Source organism: Budorcas taxicolor, chromosome 18, assembly GCF_023091745.1.
Source record: "Budorcas taxicolor isolate Tak-1 chromosome 18, Takin1.1, whole genome shotgun sequence".
Classification (NCBI taxonomy): Eukaryota; Metazoa; Chordata; class Mammalia; order Artiodactyla; family Bovidae; genus Budorcas; species Budorcas taxicolor.
Genome location: NC_068927.1, coordinates 45,623,311 through 45,647,702, shown reverse-complemented (window position 1 = coordinate 45,647,702; position 24,392 = coordinate 45,623,311). Strand labels below are relative to the sequence as shown.

Below are 24,392 nucleotides of genomic sequence, written 5' to 3'. Positions count from 1 at the left end.
GGCTTTGGATTAGGGATCGAACCAGGGTCTCCTGCATTGGTAGGCAGATTCTTTACCACTGAGGCACCAGGGAAGCCCTGTGATAAACTTTTGTCTATATTCCAGAGGCCTCTGAAAAGACGATGCCTCCTCTGGGGGAAGTGGTGCAAAGCGACGTTTAGACTATAAGCTTATCAGCGTTTCCTGAGGTTTGTGACAGGAGCTGGAGGCAGGCTGTTCTGGGAGAGTCTTTTGTGCACCTGCCCCACTGGCTCAGACAGTAAAGAATCCGCCTGCAGCGCGGGAGCCCTGGGTTCCACCCCTGTGGTGGGAAGATCCCCTTGAGGAGGAAACGGCAGCCCACTCCAGCGTTCTTGCCTGGAGAATCCCCAAGGACGGAGGAGCCTGGCAGGCTACAGTCCCTGGGATGGCAAAGAGTCACACGACTGAGCGGCCGCGTGCACACGTGGACACACCCGCCCTCCCCATCATGTTCCTGTAGGGGCAGCAAAAGCTCTCTGACCCGACTGAGCGGCTGAGGGTTGATCCACGTAGGGGACCCAAAGTCCCAGCGTCATCCCACGTGCTGGGCCCTGGTTCTTAGCAGGAGCACACGGGAGCCAGCTCCATGTGCCCCCAGCGCCCAGCACAGTGCCTGGCACGTATGGCGGCTCAGGAAACCTGGTGGGGATGAGTGCCCATGGCCTCTCCTCTTATGGACCTTTCTTTTTTTTTTTTAACGTTTTTTTTTTCTTTTTAGCCTCACTGTGAGGCATGTGGGATCCTAGTTCCCTGACTGAACCTGAGTCCCCTGCAGTGGAAGCACAGAGTCTTAACCACTGGGCTGCCAGGAAAATCCTTTTCTCAAAAAAAAAAAAAATTTTATCTTTTGGCTGTGCCCTGCAGAAAGTGGGATCTTAGTTCCCCAATCAGGGATCAAAACTGCAACCCCTGCATTGGAAGGTCAGAATCTTAATCACAGGGCAGCCAGGGAAGTCCCTTATGCATTTTTTTTAATGCATCTTTTTTGACATAGAAAAGCTGTTGCATCTCCAGGTCTCAAAGCCCTTCTGTGGCTTCCCGTTGTTTCTAGCACAAAATCCAATCTCCTTATCACCACGAAGAGGTGCTGCCCTCCCCACCCTGCACATAGGAGGCAAGCGCCCTGTGGAAACTCAAGCCCACTCTGCCTGGGGGTAGGGGTGGGGGTGGGGATTCCTTGGAGGAGTGTCCTTGGAGGCAGCCTTATGGGATGACATTCCTCTCAGCCCTCAGGCTCCCGAGGCCGGTCACTCCCTGCCCCAGATCAGGGCCCTCAGCCCCACCCTGGGCCCTGCAACCTCACAGACCCTATTAGGTCAGCAACCCTGGCTGCAAACCCACAGAGAGCCTGAGCCCTAAGAAATAATGGCGAACCTGGTCCTTGTGCCATTCATTCTCCTGTGACCCAGGCCTCCTCCAGGGTGGATGCGGGGCTGGGGGCCGAGGGCACCTGCTTGGTGGGAGGTGCAGACGGTGTCTCCAAGTGAAACGCCAAGTGGAGATGAATGACTCCTGAGTTGTGGGCACCGGCTACATGAGGCCTGGGTTGAGCCAGGCGGGGCCTGGGGGCTTGGACCCCCAGCCGCTCCCCCCCACCCCTTCAAGGGGCAGGTCTGCGGGCTCTTCACCTTCACCCAGGTGCCCAGGATTTCCCAGAAACAGTTGCCTCGGCTTCATACCTGAAACCTCAAACACAAATAATTTTCAATTTGCCTGGGAGTTTCAATCGCACAATCCAATGTTAAATAATAGATTAGATGCCTCAGGGAGAGAAACAGGATTTAAGCAGAAGAAATAAATAAAAGGAAAAGTAAAATTCAGCACATGGGCTTGGAGAGTAAGAATGCAGCTTTCCTTCCTGACCTATCCGCCTTCACTGCCCTGGCCCGTCCTGCCTGGCTGGGTCGTCTTTCCCGAGTCAGCCCAAACTGCCCTTCGCCCACCTGGGTCTCCCCACCAGCAGGTCCCAGCCCCACCGCCAGGCTTTGTACCCCAAAGAGAGGTCCAACTTGCAGCCCAGGTGACATCACCTAGCCCGCAGTCAGGCTGACCCACACACAGCGGTTCCAGATAGTCGGGTAGACACAGACTGTCCCAGGTGACAGGCAGGTGACAGGAATGACGTGATGGGGTTGTGTGCAGACACAGGTGTGGGAGGAGGGCGTCCTTGGGCCAAGAGGAAGCTGAAGAACGTATGTTTGTGAGACATTGACTTTCTACAAGCTCTGTGCTCCCCGTTGCCCGCTCCCCTCCCCAGCCAGCTACAGTCGGTTCTTGTCATGACAAGAAATCACACCATCTCCAAGGTCACAGACTCCCAATGCCCACCGTACTTCCTCTACAGACGCCCCCACCTTCCCCCTGCCGGCAGCCCTTCTTGTTGAGCCCAGATCCCTTGGGCCACTGCTTCTGTCTCCCTTCCCTTCTTTCCACCCCCATGTGCCCAGCAGGAGTCTAGTTCTAACCTTTCTCTGCAGAAGCATGAGAGCACACTGGGGGATACCAGGGCCAGAATGCCAGGGGCTGAATCTTGGAACATCCTCTTCATAGCTGTGTGAGCCTGGGCAAATTACATAACCTCTCTGTGTGTCAGTTTCCTCTTCTGTAAAAACTGGGAGGATAAATGACTGTACGTACCTTTCAGGGTTGTGGTGACGATTACATAAGGTAATATATATGAAATGCTTAGAGCAGGCTCCAGTATAGCAGTAAAGCCAGAATTCTTAACATTGCTTCAAGGGCCTACAAGGGAACGAAGCGGAATCCTGGTGGTTCACTGATTAAGATTCCATGCTTCCACTGTAGGGGACATGGATTCAATCCCTGGTTGAGGAATTAAGATCCCACATGGAAAAAAAGATGAGGGCACTCGACAAGCAGAGAAGTGCATGGATTCAGGATACCCTTAGGGCACAGAGAGAATGACCTTCAAGGCCAGTCGGGGATGGGAGGCTGATGAGAGGCCTGGGGAGGAAAGCTGGGAGAGATGGGAGGTGCCCTGACACAGCCAGCAGGGGTGCGGTCTGAGGTCAGGGCTGGAGGTGCTGGTTTGGGAGTCCACCGGACAGCGGAGTGTGTCTGGCGAGCTGGTCCAGGGAGCATGTAGATCGAGGGGTAACTGTCAAATTCAGAACATGGGATAGCTGGGGACTCAGAAGCGAGCCATTTCTGTGGGTGGGGGGACTGGCAGGCAGACCACAGTGGGGTCAAGAGCAAAAGGCTGCAGGATGCGTGAGGTGGCGGGACAAGTTTTGCAGAGAAGGAGCAGACAGAAATGGGGCCAGGGCTGGAGGGCCTCTTTGGTTTGGGGGCTAAGGCTCCTTTGGTTTTGAAGACGGGGCGCTGCTGAAGCCTAATGAGCCAGCAGAGAGAGGGCAATGCCTCTGAGGAGGAGACAAGGGGCTGGGCTCCAAGAGGGATTGGAGGGTGGACCCTGGCAGGGCAGGGGGAGGGCGCAGCTGGGCTCAATGCACTTGGAGCATCAGTTTGACAGGAGACGTGAGGGCCCATCTGGCCCTCCCCTTCCTTGCACTGCAGTAAGGCACTCTGTCAGTTCTGCACATTTCTGTGTGTGTGTGTGCGCGCGCGCGCGTGCGTGTGCGTGTGTGTGCCCATGTAGGCATGTGTGTATGTGTGTGCGCACCCATGTGAACACGTGTGTGCGCGTCCACGTGAACATGTGTGTGTGGTGGGGCTGAGGCCACAGAAGGCTCGGGTCTCCCTCATGCACAGTGGAGGACGGATGCTTGCAGGCTGTTGGTGGCCCTGAGAGGTTGTGGTGGCGAGTGTACGGAGAGCCCAGGGAGTCCTCGCCTCTTGCAGCTGAGGGGGCAGGCTGCAGGGGTTGGCTGCTTTGGGGCTTGCCAGGGGCAGGAGACAGCAGGAACAATGGCCAAGGTGGGTCAGGGTGTGCCCCTGATCTAAGCTTGCCAAAGAGGGGAGTGAAGCCAGCAGGCCTGAAGGCAGCACCCCAGCTGACCCCTGACCCTTCTGTCCGTGTGGACCGGTCTGTGCCCTCCAGGGCTTCCTGAAAGCTTACCGCCCCATTAGGCCCATGAGGGGCGCTGGGGATGTTTGGCGCCCTCCGGAGCTGGTGGGTTTGAGACTGACCTCCACGGTCTGCCTGGAGAGACAGTTGGGGAAGCAGGGTCCCTGCGGCCCCAAGGCTGGGAGGGGCAGCGGGCAGAAGACCAACCCAGTCTCCTCTGTGTCTGGGGCACGCTCCGGACCGCAAGAGCTGCACACAAGCGGGGCGTTGCTGCCACCTCGTGGACCGGTCGGGGATGCTCAGGCCGCGGATCGGGAGTGAGGATTTAGCGCCCTCTGGTGGCCCAGTGCTGTCTCTGCCTGAGAAGGCGTGCGCCCTGCCGCGCCCCCTTCCCCGCCCGCTGCTTGAACGGCCCTGAGGTCGACCGGGGCGGGGCGGTGGGCGTGCACAAAAGCGAGGGCGCCCAGTCCTCCGGGTGGGATTCCGACACCAGGTGCGGTTGCTGTGCAGCTCTGGGCGGGACTCCTTGTGCCTCCTCGGTCTTTTCATCTATAAGGTAGAGGTGTGGTCAGAGCTGCCAGGAGGGCTGTATCAAGTAGCGCGTGGGAGTGGCCAGCATCGCACCTGCCCATCAAGAGCGCTTGATTCATGCCGGCACATCCTGGGCCCCACAGTTTGGAATTACTCACTTTGACCTCTGACCCCGGACCCTTGTTCTGGGCTTCAGGTGCTCTCAGGAGCAGCCGTCCAGCCTACTCTCTCCCCTCCCCTCCTCTTTCGGAGGCCGTCCCAGAGGTGGGGGAGGGGACCGAGGTTCCCAGGTGGCCCCAGCTCCTGCAGACCCCTGGGCACTGTCTGCTGTCATTTTGCAACTGAATCTCCTGTGCAAAGGGCCCTTCTGCACAGCGTGAGAAGTCAGGGAGCAGCACCGGCCTCACCGTCAGGCCCACCATCCAGAGGAACCAAAGCTCAGGGCTCGCAGGCCCTGTCCCTCGCCTGGGCCCTGTAGACCCTGGAGGCCACCCTCTCCAGCAAGAGGAGCCAAGGCTGACATATGCTGCCAGCCTCATCCAGGGTCATTGTACCCACCAGCATGGGGGCCCAGAGATGGGGCAGGATGATTTCAGCCCTGCTCAGCCCCAGACCGTCCACCCCCAGGTCCTGGAGAACACCCTGGTCCACTCCTGGGGCCCTGTGCTTAGCGCTTAGTTGCTCAGTCGTATCCGACTCTTTGCGACCCCAGGGACTATAGCCCACTAGGCACCTTTGTCCATGAGGATTCTCCAGGCAAGCATATTGGAGTGGGTTGCCATGCCCTTCTCCAGGGGATCTTCCCAACCCAGGGACTGAATCCAGGTCTCCTGCATTGCAGGCTGATTCTTTACCGTTTGAGCCACCAGGGGTTCTGGGGTCATGGATCAACACTAATCATCCTGTCCCAGCTGTGGTTCCCCAGCACTAGGTGAGGTGGGGGACATACTAGGAGGAAATTCCCTTGGTTAGCCATGCGTGCTCCCCAGAGAGGAGAGGGCTGAGAAGATGGTGGGAGAGAGAGGAGACCACCTCCTGCCCTCAGGTCTCTCGTGAGTCCCACCGAGGGGACTCAACCTGAGGATGAAATTGATAAACAAGCCCTGCCTGGAAGGGGAGAGGATGCTGGACAACTGTCCCTCCATCCACTGCTCACCCATCACTATCTTAATGGCCAGGGCCCATGGTGACAGCAGACGGGAGAGTTCTGTCATATCTTGGAGCCACAGGTGCCACCTGGCTTGACCTGGCATCTCATCTCCCCAGAGACTATGGGGCTCACAGGTCTCATGGGGACCCTAGGTTTGTGGGACAGCTATTCTCTTTAACTGGCTTCCCAGGTGGACTAGCAGTAAAGAACCAGCTTGCCAGTGCAGGAGATAGAAGAGATGTGGGTTCAATCCCTGGGTCAGGAAGATTCCCTGGAGGAGGGCACGACAACCCACTCCAGTATTCTCTCTTGCCTGGAGATTCCCACAGACAGAGGAGACTGGTGGGCTACAGTCCATGGAGTCGCAAACAGTCAGACATGACGGAAATGACTTAGTATGCGTGCATTCTCTTTAATACTCAGAGAACCGGGCTCATGTCTGGGGAGGTCTTAGCCACTGTCAGGAAAAAGGCCTGGTGGGACTTCACTGTGGGTTGCTCCCAGAAAGGGCCCATTTGGAGGACCAAGCCCGCAAAGGGCACTGGGGGTTCAGTGGTTACTTTTTCTAACTTGATGGACCTGTATGACCCCTGGGGGGAGCCTGTAGCCCCTTTTTGGGTCCCTGACCCAAACGGCCCCCTTCAGACTCTACCCCACAAAGTGGTGAACAAAGGAGGACTGTCCACAGTACCCCCAACCCCTCAACGCATATACAGGCTCACACACATGTACACATACTCTCACCCCAGACACAGATGCCCATAAGACAGACCCCTGCCACACCACTCACAAAATACACATACACAGACTCGCATGCTACCCTCCTCCCCCAGAAATACGCACACACTTTCCTATGTCAACAGTTAAGTCCACTGTCTCCAAGCCCTAGGGCTAGATGAGGCTGGGCTTGGGGGCTGGAGCTGGGTCCAGGACCACCTCAGTGGATCCAGGGTGAGGTGTCAGGGCTGGGCTTCTGGAGCTTGTGCTGGGGGCCATCAAACGGTGATCACGATCATTGCCTGGCCTGCGTCCCCGGCCACTGGCCCCAGAAGGAAAGACCCTCTTTGATGGATGTTTTGTGAATGCATGCATGCTCAGTCACTTCAGTCGTGTCCGACTCTTCAGTCATGTGTACGGACTGTAGCCCACCAGGCTCCTCTGTCCACGGGGATTCCCCAGGCAAGAACACCGGAGTGGCTTTCCACGCCCTCCTCCAGGGGATTTCCTCAACCCAGGGATGGAACCCCAGTCTCCTGCGTCTCCTGCATTGGCAGGCAGGTTCTTTACCGCTAGTGCACCTGGGAAGCCTGTGTTGTGTGTGCACATCTGCCCAACCCAGGCCTGGTTGTCTCTGTGAGATGACACAAGGTATCCTTTCCTAGTTTCCAACACACACACACACACACACACACACAACACCATGGAAGGATGGTCCCCGGGGCAATCCTGATCGTCTCCAAGCAGCAGCACTGGGTGAAGGCACCCTGCAGGCTGCCCCAGCCTGGCTTCTGGTTCTCTCTTTGTTGAGCAGACCAGTGACATTGCCATGTGCGTACGTACTAAGTCGCTTCAGTCGTGTCTGACTCTGTGAGACCCTGTGGACTACAGCCTGACAGGCTCCTCTATCCATGGGAATCTCCAGGCAAGAATACTGGAGACACATTTGTCAAATGTGTCCTCGACCAGAGACACTGTTTCTACACAATGAATTCTGCCTCACTTTGTGGGCACCACAGCCCAGAAGAGGCACTTTCTGGGTCATGGTGAACCAGGCTCTCCCTGCCTCTTCTCACATTGACCTGGCCCTGGCCTGTGTGTGGGTCAGCCTCTCAGCCTCTTCCTGCCTTCCACACCTTCAATTCTCTTGGGCCCTGACCCCGGCCTCCTCCCTGCCCCTCTGAATTCCTTCTGTCCTATGGCCCAGGTCGCTGTCAGCTGCAACTCAAGGAGAGGCCTTGCCCTACTCAGCATTCTTGGATGCCTTTGGCCTGGAGCAAGCAGGGGGCAGCCTCAACTCCCTTGTTCTACTACTCTTAAACTTTCTAGAGCCCCAAAAGAGAGATGGAGTAACCCATGCCAGCATGAGCCTGGCTGAGATCCAGTAGCTTGTTTCACCCTGAGGACCAGCAGCATCCTGTCAGGGTCTGGGAGATTCCCCCTTAGCACATGGGAACAGATAGAGAGCAATCTCCTGGGAGGGATCCGCAGACAAGCCACAGAAAGACCCAGGAGGGCCTGCGGCAGACTACTGGGGGACAGGCTGACAGAAAGATGAGGCCCAAAGTGTCTGACAGACAGACAGGGCCCTAGAAATAGCCAGGCTTCATTTCCCATTAAAACAAGACCCCAAAACTGCCACGGTCATGCCCACACTCAGAGCTCCACCACTTCCTCTGAGACCTTTCAATAGTCACCCTGGCTTTTGACAATTTCAGAACCATTTCTGCATGTGACAGTGTAAGCTTTTGGAGGAGGTGGTTCCTCTACAGCTTCTCCCCTCCCTCCGTCAGTGATGGTACAAAGAGAAGCAGGTAACCCTGGCGGCTTTGAGGTGGTTCTGTCGGATGAATGAAGTCAGGGATCAAGGCCAGTGTTAGGGGGTCTGCAGATGACATCATTGGGCCAAAGCCCTGCTTATCCCGAGGTTCAGAAGGCCAGAGACAGGACTTCCCTGGTGGACCAGTGGTTAACAGTCAGCTGGCCAATGCAGGGAACATGGACTCGATCCCTGGTCTGGGAAGATTCCACGTGCCTCAGGGTAGTTAAGCCCATGCACCACGACTTCTGAACCTGGGTTCTCTAGAGCCTGAGCTCTGCAACAGGAGAGCCATTGCAATGAGAAACCCTCTTACTGCAACTAGAGAAAGCTCGTGCACAGTAACAGAGACCCAGCACAGCCAATAAAATAAAATAGAAAAGAAAGCCGGGGTGGCATCATTCTCACCTGGAAATGCCACATCCCCTGAGACCCATGTGCACCATAGCATTGGCCGCAGGGGCAGCCCCAAAGGACAGTTGGTCTAGAGAGCGTGTCAGTGCTCTGGCAGTCCCCAGAAGGCCCCCCACAAAGTGCACTGATAGAAGGGCCTCCACGGGGACAGGTCTGTCTTCTTTCAGGATGAAGAGTGCCGGTACCGAGATCTCAGCACCTCGTTGGTGGCGTCCTGGCCTTGGGAGTCTGGGTGGAGACGCTACTGCGGGCCCTGAACTGGCACTGCTGGGGCCTCTGCTTCTTCTGTGCAGGCCCTGGGCGGGGGCTGCAGGCACCTAGCTCCCACCATCCTCCCAATGGGGAAAGAGCCCCAGAAAGCCCCGGGGAAGGGTCCCTGTGCTCCCACACCAACACACGAAGTATAGACACCCCTGCTCTGGAAACCATGTGCTTTATTTCAAACCTCATTCCAAGGGAAACTTCCCCCCTGGGTCGTAGAAAAGCTGCAAACCGTGCGGTTTGGTTCAAGGCAATGCTAAGGGAAATCCCTTACTGCTGGGGCCCTCGTCCGCTGGGCCTCAGACTTCCCTGGTCATCCTCACTCTTCACGGAGCTGGGTGTGGGCAGCCGGGACTCTGGAGTGTCCAGCTCACCCCCCTCCCCACCAGCCCCCAGCATCTTCCTTATCTGAGGAGTATGGGAGGGGGTTATGGGACAAGGACCAGGGTCCGGTCCAAGGCCTGGGCCTCTGTCCGCCCCCCGCCCCGCGAGGGGCCTGCGCCACCCTCAGAGCCTCCGCAGAGCCCTGTTGCTCTGGGCACATCTCAGCTCCCAGACGAGGACCCAAGGGGGAGTGGGATGCCCCTGCGGGCCGGTGAGTGGCGGCGCGGGCCCGGCCTCAGTGCAGGTCTGCAAAGGGCTTGGAGTAGTTGAACATCAGGTAATCCATGTAGTAGAAGTCGTAGGTGCGCTGCCGCTGCAGGGTGGAGAGCTGGGCGAAGTACTGGTGGGTGATGCGGGCCGTTGTCCGCGCCTCCTCCGAGTGCCGGTCCTTGAACCGCGGGAAGGTTAGGTTCCGCGGCGCGTGGATGAGGCTCAGGAAGAAGTTGGCGTCGTCCTCCATGCTCTCAAACTTGCCCACAAAGTCATAATCGATGAGGCAGGGGCTGCAGAGCCGGCTGACATGCTCCCAGTGGATGTCCATGCCCACCGGCCGGCGCACGTCCAGCAGGTACTGCACGAACTCGGGGAACCGCACGCCGGAGCCCGTCCGCAGGGCCTCCCGAGAGGCGTTGGCCCGGTAGCGGGCCAGGATGGCCTTGCCGAAGACGGGGTGGTAGTAGCTATTGGGGTGCTCGAACTTGTCGCGGAAGGCGGAGACCAGCCTCTCGAAGGGCTCGCGCACGAAGAGCATCTTGGTGTAGGTGCTGAGGCGGTGGAGGATGCCCTGGCGGTCGAAGGTGTCCAGCCGCTTGAGGGCGCTGCCGTAGTGCACGGCGTCGTGCTGGATGTCGGCGGTGGACGAGGCCAGCCCGGCCAGCACCATGAGCACGCGCTTCCAGTTGGAGCAGCCTGCCTTGGGCACCTCGCAGTACAGCACGCGGTGGCGGTCCTCCACGAAGATGCGGGACACGTGGCGGGGCGTGACCGCCCTGCGGCTGCTGCTCGCGCGGTACTTGGCGCACGCCTCCCGCATCACCCGCTTGCGCTCCCGCTGGGTCTCGCGCAGGCTGGCCCAGCGGCCGTCCAGGGCCCCGGGGGCCGGCCGGACCAACGTGCGGGCCGAGCTGTTGGCGGGGAGGGCCGCCGCAGCCGGCATTTTCTTGATGAGCAGCCTTCGGCGGCGCTGCCGAGGTCGCAGACGGGCCCCCACGTTTAGCTGAGCTTGAGGGTCCTGGGACATCCGCAGGCTCAGGCCCCGCGGGGCGCGGCTGGACAAGTCTCGGGTGACCCTCTCCGTGGCTGCCTTAAAAGGACCATCCTGGGAACTGCCTGGTGGGAGGTCCTGGGGCAAGAAGAGAGGTGGTTAGCAGCGTGGACAGATCGGCTGGGCACTAAGGCGCCCAAGGGACCAGGCACTCGCCAAGGCGGGGGTCCCTGCCTCCTCTGTGGACTGAGGTTTTTCTCAAATGAGGGCGAAGGGGACAGCCTGGCCCTGCAGGATGCGACCCCTTTGGTCTGAGCTCGCATACAGTCCCCAGAGCCCCGTCTCCCCTCAAGGGCCGTGGTGTGTGTGTGTTGGGGTGGGGGTGGGGGTGGGGCAAGTGTTATTTTGGCCACGAGATGGCGCAGGTCTCCCAGGAACATCCTCCTGGCGAGGAGGCGAAGGGGAAGCTGGTGGCCTGAAGGAACCAGGCTCAGATTTAACGCTTCTATTAGCACAAGCGGGAGCCGCCATCCACGGGAAACGGAAATTCATGGGTCCAAGGTCCCCGGCTTTGTTCCCAAGGCTCCTGGGCAAGGCAGGACACATTTTTCTTTCCAAGAATAGATTTAATGTGAGCTCTGAATTTCTTCCCTGGCCTCCCCAACCTTCCCCAAGCCGCCCATGCTGAGATTTATCAAACTCTCAGAACTCACGTTGTGCGGCTGCTGTGGCCTGATGCTGAACTTTATTCCTAAAAAGCAAACAGAGAGGATAGTATTGGCAGTGGAAGTACCACGTGGTCTCCTGTGAGCAGTGGAACCTGCCTGTAGGTTCCTGACTGTGGGTGCCTGGGCTGGTGGGCACTTGGTGTGAGCTCGGTGAAAAAACAGTTCAGGGGGCCAGGAGGAGAGGCAAGGCATGGTACAAGTGCCCCTCCACTTCCCTGACCCACGTGGAGAGCAGAGGGTGCAGCAAAGACTTGGTCCCACTGGCTCCCACCTGATGTTAACTTCTGAGCATCCTACATCCTAGTGTGACCTGGAGAGTCCAGAAGGTGCCTCGCCCACATACCTGCTCAATGGAGCAGCTGGGAACCTCACAGGCTGCCCCCACCTCACACTGTCATTAAGACACATGGAAGGGTGCTTCAGGAAGATCTGTTCATCTTCTCTCTATGCCCTGGCTCCGTGAATATGGCACACTTGTGTCTGTACTTGGCACACAGGTCTGGGAGTGGACTCATTCCCCTTGGACTGGGGCCTCCCCACTGGCTCTGGAAAGTTCCTTCACCTCAGCATCTGCTTTGCAATTTGGGCCCCTAGCTGGTCCTGGAGCTCTAGGGTGAGCTGATCTCGTTCTGCCCACCCTGGTTTCCTCCAAAGGGCGGAGGAGAGCCCCAAATAGTGACTGATCGCCCGGCAAGCCCTTACTGGGGACTAGGAGGCAATGGAGAGAGATCAGGGCATCACTGGCCACACCTTGGATCATCCCCTCTGCCCCCACCAAGGAGGTGCTTTGTCTACACTGGGGCTGGGGTCATTCAGGACGAGTAAGCTTTGGAGAGGCAAATCTTTGGCCAAGAAGAGAGGATTTGGCCTATTTGAAGGGAGGTCCTGCGAGGATGAGAGGATTTCCTTCAAGGAGGTGGCGCTATTTAGAAGTCTTGGCCTCCTTCCCCGTCCCTACCGGGCCATGGAGGCATTGGGCTCTTCCCACCCCTGTGCCATGTGAGTGGACATGGCTTCTCTGAGGGTTTCCCACAAGCCACAGTCACAATCAGAACCAACGATCCTTAAAACAAGCTGAGAGCTCCAGCTCCCAGCTGGCACAATGGGGCACTGCATAAACCACACCTGGCTGAGTTCTGGCTGTTGCTTTGGGGTGGGGGTGGGGTTGTTCTGGAGACCCTTTCCCTGCTGTGTCTGTGTACTCTGCAGAGGTCCAGTGTCTGGAGCCCAGCTGGCCAGGGGACACCCAGGCTCTCTGTCCCTGATCCAGGGACTCTGCTGCCGATTCCTTGTGAGGTCCAGTTTTACAGGTGCAGCCCCTGCTATGACCCTGGCCTTATACTGCTCAGTCTGAGGATGTGCCCACAGTTCTTCATTCATCAGCAAATGAGAGTGGGAGGATGTGAGGACACCTCTGGGTTGGGAAACCTAAATTCCCTGAGCCTGCCAGGACCTTTCCCAAGACCCCAAAGAGGTGCAAGTGAAGGCACAGCTTGTCACAATGCATCTTTCTTCTGCTACAGTGTTCTTCTTTGACCTCTTTGTCCAGGGACTGGCCCTTCCCTGGGCAAAGGGCAGAGTGTCCACACCTTTCTGGGCATCCCCCAGCTTATGAGCATTATGTGTGCGTGTGTGCATGGGTCAGCTCTGGAACAGGCCTTCCTGACTCTTCCATGGAGAGGGGCAAGCTCCATGTAGAACTGACTGCACCCCTCAGGAGGGTGGGGTGTGAGCAGTGGGTGCTTTACCTTGAGGCAGAAGCCTCTAGAATTAAGCCCCTCACCAGGATCCCCCAGTCAGCCCACAGCCTCCTTCCCTTGCCTAGCCACCTCCCACCCCTGCTGCACTCTCTCGTCTCTTCATGCGGCCTGTCCCCAGCATGAGCTTCCTAAGCTCATTTCCAGCTGATACCTGCGGGTTTCCTTCTGCAGCCGATGATCACAGATCCCTCCACCAGAAGGGCTCCTCTGCACACTCAGTTTTCCTCCACACTGCCGGGTTTCCTTAATTATTTTCTTCTGGTGACGGCAGCTGGCTCTGTTAAATCACCTCTCCTCCTCAGAGTCTCAGATACGGGAATTTACTCTGCTTGTCAATCCTGTCAGCTTGTCAAGGTGCAATGGTGCTTATTTATATTCCTTTTCTGGGGCAAATGAGTCATGCCAGATTTGGCTGAGAATGGGGCTGAGGAGCCACTTACAGAAGGCATCTTGCCAGCAGGCAAAGTGAGACAAGGATGCGCTTACAGAGGTCACAGCTTCTACAGCCGTGACCTCCCACTGGCACCATTCCCTCAGCCTGGAGGGTGGTGGACTGTGAGGCCTGACCCATTTTTGTCTGTGCAGACTTCACAAGAGGGCCCTGAGCCTAAGGGCTTTCCAAGGCTGGTCAGGCCAGAGCTCTGAGCATGGACTGGCGATAAAAGTCCTTCCTGACAGAGCCCAGGGCTGCGTGAGTCTCCTGACCACTTGGGCACTTTTCCCCAACAAAGCTAACCTGGCCGCAATTGCCCCCTTTGAAAAAAAGGATTACCTTGTGGAAAACCCAATAACAGATTTTATATGGAGCTTGAGTTTGCCACAAGCTGAATGGTCATGACCCTTAAACTTATGGCAGCTTGTTTGCAAAGACTGTGAGCCCATCCCATTTGGCCACTTTGGAATAAAGAAACTTAACAATGGAGTGTAACAGAAATGGCCCCATTGGCCAGAGGCTAAGTGTCCCTACTTTTTCCATCAAGGAAGTGGCTCTATATCCACTGCTCAGATAAAGGGTGAAAGAAAGACCACCTAAGCTCTAAGATGTGACAGCTAGGAGATGTCTTGGGCATCTGAGACTTGGGTGGCGGTGGGGGGGGGGGGGGGGGCGGCGGGGTGTCTGTGCATTCCCCAGAGGACTGAATTTCAGGACCCTGGACAGCTCTGGGGAGCCAGCCAGGGGAGTGCCTCTACTGCACAACCAGGAAAGCACTGCCACCAGGGGCCCTGGAACCCATGCCATGGGGAACCTGGAGGGGGCTTGGCCTCACTATAAGACCACCTGCCAAGCCCCCCAAAAGGTGTACAACATAGATAAAAGCCACAGCCCCGCCCTCTCTTCCATCCAATGTCACCACGCTGCCTCTCATCTCCTGTCCCCGACCTTCACTCTGCAACAGGAACCCCCAGGGCCAGTCATGTATACACTCTCCTTTCAGTGTCTGAGTCTCCTGTCCTCTCCCTTCAGCATAACATTAACAACCTTTAAGGGAGCCCTCTCCCCCGATACAGTAAGAAATAAACCAGCACTTTCTCTCTCTGGACAGAGGACATTCGCAGAGCGGTTGAAACACATGCAGTACGATAAGAGTGAGCATCAGTGAGAATAAACAAGGCGTGAGTTATTGAGGCTGCCAACTGTGCTTCACACTGTGAGCTCTTCATTGGCTGAAGGTTTTCTTCTGAGCGTCTGGCTGAAAAAGCTCTCTGGTTACCTGCCAAGGCGAGGCAGAGGCTGATGAGAGAGTGTGTGAGGCCAGTTTCCTATAATTAGGCCAGGCAGCCTGGACCTGAGGCAGAGCTGGGGAGGGGAGGTTTCAAGCAAGTGGGCTATTGGGGGGAGGGTCCCTTGCCCACCACTCCTCTCTGAATCACAAGAGGGAGACCTGCTGGGTTGCATTCAGAAGCCTCAATCCTGGATGCCCAGGACCCGCTGGGGGTAGGGGTTGGAAACCAGTCTTTCAGTCAGGTTATGTAGACAGGCAACACGGATGTGGGTCCAAAAAGGACCCAAGTACTTAGAAAGGGCTGCCTCATGAGCCCCTGACCCCTTAGCCCCAAGTGGGTCATTTGAGGAGAGTGATTGCTATTTTGGCTGCTCAAATTCTAGCCCTGGGCTCTGATGTGCAGTGGGGAGAGGGTCCTGCCACTCTAAACATTGGAACCTTGGGGAAAGCATGGTCATCCCAAAGGAGTCAGACCCACAAAGTGGGGCAGAGATGGGAGAGAACTGGAGAGGCCACAGGGTATGAGTGGAAATTCAAAGACCCTGACCTGTCGGGAGCTTCAGACTCATGGTCCTTGGATTCCCCAGAGGTTTCTGCACTGAGCTGGGGTTCCTTGGCTCCTTTTCCACAGCCTGGCTCTTCTAGTGGCTGAGCCTGTGTGGTGGACATCCCCATGCCCACATCCACTTTTGCTGCCCATCTGGCAGGGATCTTTAGGGGTTTCAGGCTGGAGGGAGCCAGAAGGGACATTGAAGGCAAATCCCCCACTGCAGCCTGGTTCCCTCATGTGCTAGAGTCAGCCTCCAGGCATCGGTCCCACCCCAGCTTCCCTGTCAGTTGCCTCTGGGGCATGAGTGTTTCCACATCCCAGTTAGAAAGAACGAGACACCTACCATGTGTGCAGGAGAAAGGCCTCCCTGCTCTGGGGCAGCTGCACAGCTGGCCAGTGTGCCGGACCTCACACAAGCGGTGATGAGCTACAGGGTGTGAAACTGGGATGCCGGCAGGAAAAAAAAATGCAACCAGGGCACATGTATTGCCTTCCCACTGGGGTCAGAGAACAAACCCCAAGGGAGCTGCCAGGCTCTACTCTACAGGAAATCTGAAAGGTTTCTGAATCAGGGTCCTCCAGAGAAACAACCAATAGGATATATATATATATATATATATATATATATAAATTTTGTATATCATATAGCAGGGGGATTATTTTAAGGAATTGGCTCTTGTAATTGTGGGGGTTGGGTGAAATCTGCAGGGCAGGCCAACAGGCTAGAGATCCAGGGAAGAGCTGATGGTGCAGCTCAGGTCTGAGGCCGTCTGGTGCCTTCTTTCCTCCTATGGCCTTCAACTGATTAGATGAGGCCCACCCACATATGGAGGGTAATCGGCTTTACTTGAAGTCTATTTTTTTTTTTTTTAATTAATGAGAAGGATTGGGGGTGCTGTGCTAGGTCTCTATGGCTGCACTCAGGCTTTCTCTAGTTGTGGTAAGCCGGGGCTACTCTTTGTACAGGCTTCTCATTGCAGTGGCTTCTCGTTACATCATGGGTTGTAGGTGCATGGGCTTCAGTATTGGCAGCAAGCAGGCTCAGCAGTCACTGCACGCAGGCCCCAGAGCACACGGACTTCAGTAATTGCAGGGTGTGGGCTCAGTAGTTACGGTGCAGGCACTTCGTCACTCCGTGGCACGTGGGATCTTCCCAGACCAGGGATCAAATCTGTATCCCCTGCATTGGCAAGCAGACTGCTAACCACTGGACCACTAGGGAAGTCCACTCGAAGTCCATTGATCTAAAGGTAATCACATCTAATAACATCTAGACTGGTGCCTGACCAACTCTCTGGGCACCATAGCCTAGTCAAGTTGACGTATAAACTTGACCCTCACAGGAGGCATATTAATTTCCTGCTGCTGCTGCTGCTAAGTCGCTTCAGTCGTGTCCAACTCTGTGCGACCCCCCAGATGGAAGCCCACCAGGCTCCCCCGTCCCTGGGATTCTCCAGGCAGGGCTGTTCTAACAGAGCATCACAAGGCTAGCTGGTTTAAAAGTAACAAAAAGGTATTCTCTCACAGTTCTGGGGGCCAGATGTCTGAAATGCCGGTGTCAGCAGGGCCCTGCTCCCTCTGAATGCCCAAGGGGAGCATCCTTCCTTGCCTTGTCTAGCTATCTGGCTGCCCCAGATGTTCCTTGGCTGTGGCAATTTACATCCAGTCTCTGCCTCCATCTTTTTAAGTCTTTATTGAATTTGTTACAATATTGCTTCTATGTTGTGGTCTTTTGGCCAGGAGGCATGTTGGATCTTATCTCCCCAGCCAGGGATTGAACTCACATCCTCTGCACTGGAAGGCAAAGTCTTGACCATGGTGCCACCAGGGAAGTCCCCCCGTCTCCATCGTCACATGATTATTTTATGTACCTGTCTACTTGTCTCTTCTCCCTTGGCCAATCTGAATTCTTTGGTTGTTCAGTCATCGTGTCCGACTCTGCGAGCCCTCCCTGCCCCTCACTATCTCCCAGAGTTTGCCCAAGTTCATGTCCATTGAATCAGTGATGCCATCCAACCATCTCATCCTCCGTCGTCCCCTTCTCCTCCTGCTTTCAATCTTTCCCAGCATCAGGGTCTTTTCCGACAAGTCAGCTGTTCACATCAGGTGGCCAAAGTACTGGACATTCTGAATTAGGGCCCACCCTAATGACTTCATCTTGATGACATCAGCAAAGATCCTATATATATTATGGTCACCTTCACAGGTACTAGAGGTTGAGACTTCAACCTATTTGTCGGGAAGTGGGGCACAATTCAAACTCATAATGGGGGAGGGGGGAGTGAGTTCAGGGGGCTTTAAGAGCACTGGCTGGAACTGCCTAGAGCAGGTGAGGAAACACTTTCGCTGCAGGATTGGGTGGCCCCATCAGTGACAAAGGATTGTGTTAGTTCTCTGTGTTCTTGGGACAAGGACTGTGTCAACGTCTGGCACCAGGCCTGGCACACAGCAGGAGCTCAATAAATGCTTGTGGAAAAGCTGATGTTGCCTGAACTGAGAGCTGGCCCTGGAGTGGGGGAAGGGTGTTGGGCTTCTCCAGGGTTCTGGCTGGAGTCCACCAACCCCCAGCTGGGCTTCTCCAGCTCAGCCTGGCAGCCTGGGGAGGGTCTGTGCATCTGGTGGCAGCTGCCAGCCAAGTGGCTGGCTGTAGACATGTGCTGCCCTGGCCGAGGGTCTGTCCACCCACCCAGGCTATGCGGGGTTTGGGGGTCTGGGTACACTCAGCTGGCTGCCTCCCATTGCCACTTGGGGGGCCCCTGGCTGGGCCTGCCTCTGGGCCCCCATGGTGGCCATTCCTCCTCCGACTCTTCCTACCAGCTCAGGCTCTGCCCTTTGGAGAGGCAAGCCCTCCCAAACCCCCTCTGGCCTCTGCCTGCCTACTTGTGAGCTGCTCTGTTCCTCTGGGCCGGTTGTTAATATATGCAGATTTGATGCAAAATGGAAGTTTAAACACTCTCAGCAATTAGAGGGCAGCTTGGACTCAGGGCACAGAATTCAAATGGAAGAAGCCTCACCAAAGGGCCTTAAATTCTCACTTGTGTTCACTGGGACTTTCAACCCATTAGATTCTCTGCTAGGGCCTCAGAGCACGGCCCTGCCACCTCTGCTGCCCCCATGGCCCAGGGCACGAAAATGGGGCTCCAGGAGAGAGGGGGGCCCCAGACAAAGGTGCCGGCTGCTGCTGGACCCCAAAGATGGATGGCTCTGGGGTCAGAACCTGGACCTTGGGGAAAGGCAGGGGTCAGGCCAAACGTGCTCCCAGGCAGGACGGTGGGTGGCCCTGCAGGGCCCTGTCCTCTGGCCTCAGCCTCTGGGTGGGGGAGCTTCTTCAAGTTGTTCTGAAACACCCAAACTCACAGTGGGATCCCACAGTGACCCCTGACCCTTGGCCCAGACTTGAGCAAGGGTTTCCTCTCCCTTAACTGAGAGACTGCACCCCGAGTCACAGCTTTTAACAAGGGGTCAGTATATTGGGCTTCCCTTGTGGCTCAGCTGGTAAAGAATCTGCCTGCAATGCGGGAGACCTGGGTTCGATCCCTGGGTTGAGAAGTTCCCCTGGAGAACTTCAGGGGATGTTCTGGCCTGAAGAATTCCATGGACTACAGTCCATGGGGTTGCAAGAACTGGACATGATTGAGTGACTTTCACTTTCAGTATATTTAAAGGGCTTCCCAGGTGGCTCAGTGGTAAAGAAACCTCCTGCCAATGCAGGAGACATCGATTTGATCCCTGGAGGAGGAAATGGCAACCCACTCCAGTATTCTTGCCTGGAAAATCCCATGGACAGAGGAGCCTGGCAGGCTGCACTCCACAGGGTCACAGAGTCAGACATGACTGTCCATGCACACAGGAGGCAGCATACGTAAAAAGAGGGAAAAAAATGAGAACACTGCTCTGCGACCTTAACCTCCCTGAGCTTTAGCGTCCTCATCTGGAAAAGGGGATGAAAATACGGATCTTGTGGCTCTGCAAATGTGTAAATGAAGTGATGCACGGTGCTGGGCACAGAGAGAGCTCAGAGGATGGAGGCCCCCGGCTTGTGATGTCCCATCACCTGGGCACCTTTGCAGCACCTGGGTTTCCCCGAGCCCAGCTCCTGCACCAGCGCAGGGACTCTGGGACCTGTCTGCGGGGAAGGGAAGTGGAAATCTTCCTGTCCTGGGCAGATGGGCACCTGACGGCTCTGACTGCTCCTTGTTTTGTTTAGTGATTCCATCCCCTCGCCTCTGTGATTAGGATCCACGATTCAACTGAGTAGTTCCCTGTCAGCTCAGCCTTGGCTGTGAATTCCCTTGGAGCTGCCTGTCAGTCAACCAGCCAGGCAGTTAGCTGGTCTGCAAGGCCCCCCGCCGTGCTATCGCCCACCACCCGGCTGGGGGAGGGGTGTCCCTGAGCATCCTCTGTGTGCCCGCCTGCTCTCGGGGGACGGGTCCTCAGCTCCCACTTTGAGGCTCTCCTCTGTCCAAGCCTGGGGTGACTCCATCGTGTCTGGGGGTGTGTGGCCCCTGTGCACACACCACGCACACACAGCTTCTCTGCCGTGTGTGCACGTCGCATGGAGCGAGACTTGGTGGGTCTTGTGCTGTGTTTCACCACGAGGGCACCTGTGTGCTTCCTGCTGTGTGCTGTGGCCTGCGCTGGGCAGGGAGGGTGTGTTCACACCCAGGCACAGTTTCTGAGAGCCTGTGGCACACGCTTTAGAGCAAGTCCCGCTTTTTTCTTCCTTTTACGTATTCAACACTCATGGGCCTGGAAGGATAAGCAGGGGCGAGTGAATGCTGCTGCAGACGAGAAAGAGCCCAGTTCATGACGCTCGCCAGCACAGCCACAGCAGCCCCTGGCGGCCCCGTCCCTGCCTCCCCTGCAGTATGAGATCTGACAGAACAGGGTCACACAGGCGGCCGCCGTCCGTCCATTCGCCCACACCGAGCACTGCGTGTGCCAGGCAGTGTCTTAGGCACCGGTGACAGCGTCTTGGCCGTGAACGAGACAGTCATGGCTCTGCCCCATGGAGTTTTCAGTCTAGTGAGGAGGTGAGGCACTGAACAGCTGCCCTCCATGTGTGATGGGGAAGTTTAGGATGTGGTAGGCAGCATGTGGTGGGGGATGCCAGCAACCCCAGGGCATAAGGTGAGGTCTCCCTCAGGTGTAGTGACAATCAATTGGCACCTGGGCTTCCTCAATGGTCCCGTGGATAAAGAATCTGCCTGCAGTACAGGAGACACAGGGGATGTGGGTTCGATTCCTGGGTTGGGAAGATCCCCTGAAGTAGGAAATGGCAACCCACTCCAGTATTCTTTCCTGGAGAATTCCACGGACAGAGGAGCCTGGTGGGCTACAGTCCTCGGGGTCGCAAAGAGTCGGATGTGACTGAGCAACTAAGTCTAAACGTGGGTAATGAGGGTATCGCTGGCAGACTTTGGTGGCCTTGCACCGTGACATCAGGGTTCATGGAAGGGTGTCAAGAAATGGCAGGGCCAAGGCTGCAGAGGCCTTATGGTCCTGGCAAAGGCAGAAGGTCCTTTGCTTCTCTCCCAAGCCCTGAGGGGAAGCCTAGAAGGGGTTTAAGCTGAGTGTTATTGTGAATTTAAGGGTCATTCTGAGGTGAAGAGTTGAAAACAGAGCAGAAGGTCTGGTCAGCAAATGTTGCCATTGTTCAGGCGGAGATATCTGAGGCCTGGACCCAGGTGAGGATGGCAGAATGTGGCGGAAAAGGGATCTTACCCACTGGTGGTCCAGTGCATAAGATCTCACCCTCCAATGCAGGGGGTGCAGATTTGATTCCTGGTTGGAGTGCTAAGATCCTATATGCCTCACATCCAAACTCCCCCAAACCCCAAAACACATAAAACAGAAGCAGTATTGTAATATTCAATAAAGATGGTTCTTTAAAAAAAAATCTTAAAGAAAGTGGAGAACGATGTGAAGACTATTTCAGGAGGAATAGTCAGCAGTGGGTGTGCTGGTTAAGGTTTAATGACTGGCTCCGGGGGTGGTGGAGTGGGGGTGGGGAGGAGCCTAATTGGTAGCGTTTGCTGATTTCCGTGGTGTACCTACTCCATGGCAGATTCCAAGCTACAGGTGCGAATGTGGAACTGGGACCTCGTGGGCTGGTACGAGCCTGCTCTCTGCATCAGCAGGCCCCGGGGACTGACTGGGAGCAGAGTCAGGGATGCTGGCTTCTGACTTGAGCAGTGGGTGGATGCTGATGCCCCTTCCCACAAAGGGAGGCAGATCCTTGCCGAGTCTGAGATGCTGATGGGTCTCCCAATGGCAGACACCCACAATCAGCATGATTGCCAATGCATGGCCATCTGGGGTGCCCTGCTAGGGACCAGCGCATCCATCCCCGAGCCCCTGGGCAGCCCTTTGTAGGAACCTGACTCCTTCAGGGGGCCTGAGGTGCCTCCCTCACCGAGTGGCCGCTGCAGCAGGTGGGGGGAGCACGTCAAGGAAGCATCAGCTAGATGGATTTACAGCTGAAGGAGGGGGAAGAAGGGAGGCCAGGGTTAGCAGGTGCATAAGTGGGGCACATCTGTGGCTCTCGGGGGATCACTGACAGTGTGGGACCAGCACTTTCTGAGGACAGAGAGCAGGGCTGAGGCAGCCAGTTACCTGAAGCCCCGGCAGTGAGCCTGGCCCGAGTCCTGCCTTTGTCCTGAGCCTGTGGGGAGTCACGGCTTCAGCTCTGAGTGGCCGTGGCCAGGTTAAATGGATGGATGTAATGTTCCTCCTGTTTGGCTGTCAGGGCCCCCGGTGACCACTCTCCAGACAGCTCTGCAGGAAAGGGCCTAATTTGGCTTAAATATTGGTGAGTTTCCATCAGGGGTGACCAGAAAATAAAAATGAGGGAGTCATTCTGGAGCCTGAGGCTGCAGTAGGGCCACCAAAGGGGCTGCCTGTTTGCAGGAAGAATGCCAACCACACCAACTGGCCCAGGCCTGTGACAGACGCTTCTTCACTGGAGCCGAGTCAGGTCATCGGAGGCTGCCGACGGGGCAGCCTCATTACCATGGTGGCCTGACCGCAAGATAATGATCGGTCTGGTTCTGGCCGGCTTCTGGATGTAACAATCCAGGCGCCGCGTGAATTACTGAGCTGGTCTGTGGCTGTCAGACCCATCACAGCTGTTGCTTGCGATACCCTGAAAAGCCACAAAACAAATCCTTCTAGCTGATGCTTCCTTGAAGCGTCCCCCAGCCCCCAACTGCTGCAGGGGCTGCTCAGGGAGGGAGGTGCCCCAGGCCCCCTTGGGGAGTCAGGTTCCTACAAAGGGCTGCCCAGGGGCTCAGAGATGGAAGCGCCAGTCCTTAGCAGGGTGCCGCAGATGGCCATGCATGGCCACTGATCATGCCCAGAGGGGTCCCTGGCCTTGATTCCAGCACCACCCAGGCCCATCCTGTCTCCAGGGTCTCCTCCAGCCCAACTGAGACCCTCAAGGGGCAGCAGCATTTCAGAGATCATCCTCTGTGTCCCTGAGCAGAATGGAGTTCCTGGTGACTCACAGATGGCAAAGGGCAGGCAGGGGACCCTGGCAGTCAACCCAAGTGTTCTCTGCCATCGGTCTGGAGAGATGCAGTTCACAGCTAACCCGAATCCCAGCTGGCTGTGGAGATGCCCCTTCCCTGACTACCTGGCTAAAACCTACTTCCTCTTCCTTCTTCCTTCTGGCTGGTCAGCCCTTGGCTCCTCCCAGCTCAGCACCCAGAGGTCCAACCAGCAATGGACCACACTGGGCTGACAAGGGGCTGACCACAGCAGCCCCAGGCCATCCTGGGGAGCACAGACATCTGATCCTCCTAGCATTTGGGGGATGTCATGTTAACTCTGAGAGGCACTCTTTGCAGGGAATGCGATGTCTGTTTGCCTGGGTGCGGCGGGGGCTGCCGGATTCCTGGCAGGCACTGTCTGAGGTCCTTGAACATTCCCTTCAAGACTCAGTTCTCCTCTTAGCCTTGGCCTGCGAATGAGCAGCAAAGCCCTGGAAATTAGACCTGCCCACTTTGCAAAGAGAACACGGTCCCTGTGTAATAGCTGCTCGAAGGGTGGCGAGGGTCACTGTGAACAGAGAGCTGAAGAAGATGTTCTGAGCTGTTTTTCTGCTTCCTTTGAAGTCCAACCAGCAGCTGCTCTCAGGACGACGAGCACAGATCACAGGCACAGACTCGGCCCCTCCCGGCTGTGTGCATTTCTTTCTGAATTAAGACTCCTGTCTGGATTGCCGGGCACGTGTTTTGGGCATCACTTTGCAGTCGAGAATGTGCAATTCCACAAAACAAAAGCAGCCCAACTCAGGCCTCCACCCTTCCACATCTGTGTGCAGCAGAGATGAGGGCCCAAACGTGTTAGCGTGTTTGCAGCCATCCTCTCTAGAATGAATGATTCGCTGGCTGGGTGAGAATGGCTCAGCCCACTGAGGCTTTTTCTGCAGGATTAAACGTCATTCCTTCTAATGACTTGATTTATGTCTGGAGGTTTACAGCTCCAAACAAAATATTATGATGATGGCAATAAATCACACCAGGGATGCTTACAACGGCGACGAGCATGTTTTCTGTTTGTTAGGGAGGTGATTACAGAATGAGGGGCTGCTGTGTAACAGCATATGTGGGGAAGGGAGTGCCCAGAACACACAGGGCATCAGGCAGAGGGGCACCTGGATAGGCGGGTATCAGGCTTTGAATGCCCAAGGCTTGTGTGAGAATCTGTGGCTGGAGTTGGCAGAGATTTCGGAAGAGTTGGAAACTCACAGGGAGGTACCATCATGCTGGGTACTGGGGGAGGCTCATGGTTGGTGGACATCCTGAGAATATCATCTCCAGCTTTCAGCCACTGTCTGCCCTGCTGCACCCGGGCTGAGAACAAGCACCAGCTGAGGTTGGGGCCCAGGAATCCACCCTCTCCGACTGAGAACAGGAGCCGGCTGAGGTCGGGGCCCAGGAATCCATGCACGCTTCTGGAGGCTACATTGCTCCTCTGTGCATCAAACAGCATCTGGACACACTTGGGCCATTTTCCAGTCTGCAGCCCTGTCTTGGGTAAAGAGAGGACCTGGCTGGCCCAGGCTAGGGTCACTTTGCAGGGCAGGGCTCCTGGGTAGAATGAGGGCTGATTCCACCGCAGACAGGTGCCCCTGGCTGG

General features: G+C 56.4%; 1 protein-coding gene across 1 annotated transcript in view; it reads right to left on the bottom strand.

Moving 5' to 3' along the window:
- Positions 1–9,520: 9,520 nt before the first annotated feature.
- Positions 9,521–24,392, bottom strand: part of CHST8 (carbohydrate sulfotransferase 8) — a 71,935-nt gene continuing 57,063 nt past the window's right edge. The window contains exons 2-3 of the mRNA XM_052656741.1: positions 11,203–11,240; positions 9,521–10,627 (exon numbers count right to left, since the gene is read on the bottom strand). Of these exons, the coding sequence (XP_052512701.1) occupies positions 9,521–10,627; positions 11,203–11,240 (1,145 nt within the window). The remainder of the gene's footprint in view (positions 10,628–11,202; positions 11,241–24,392) is intronic.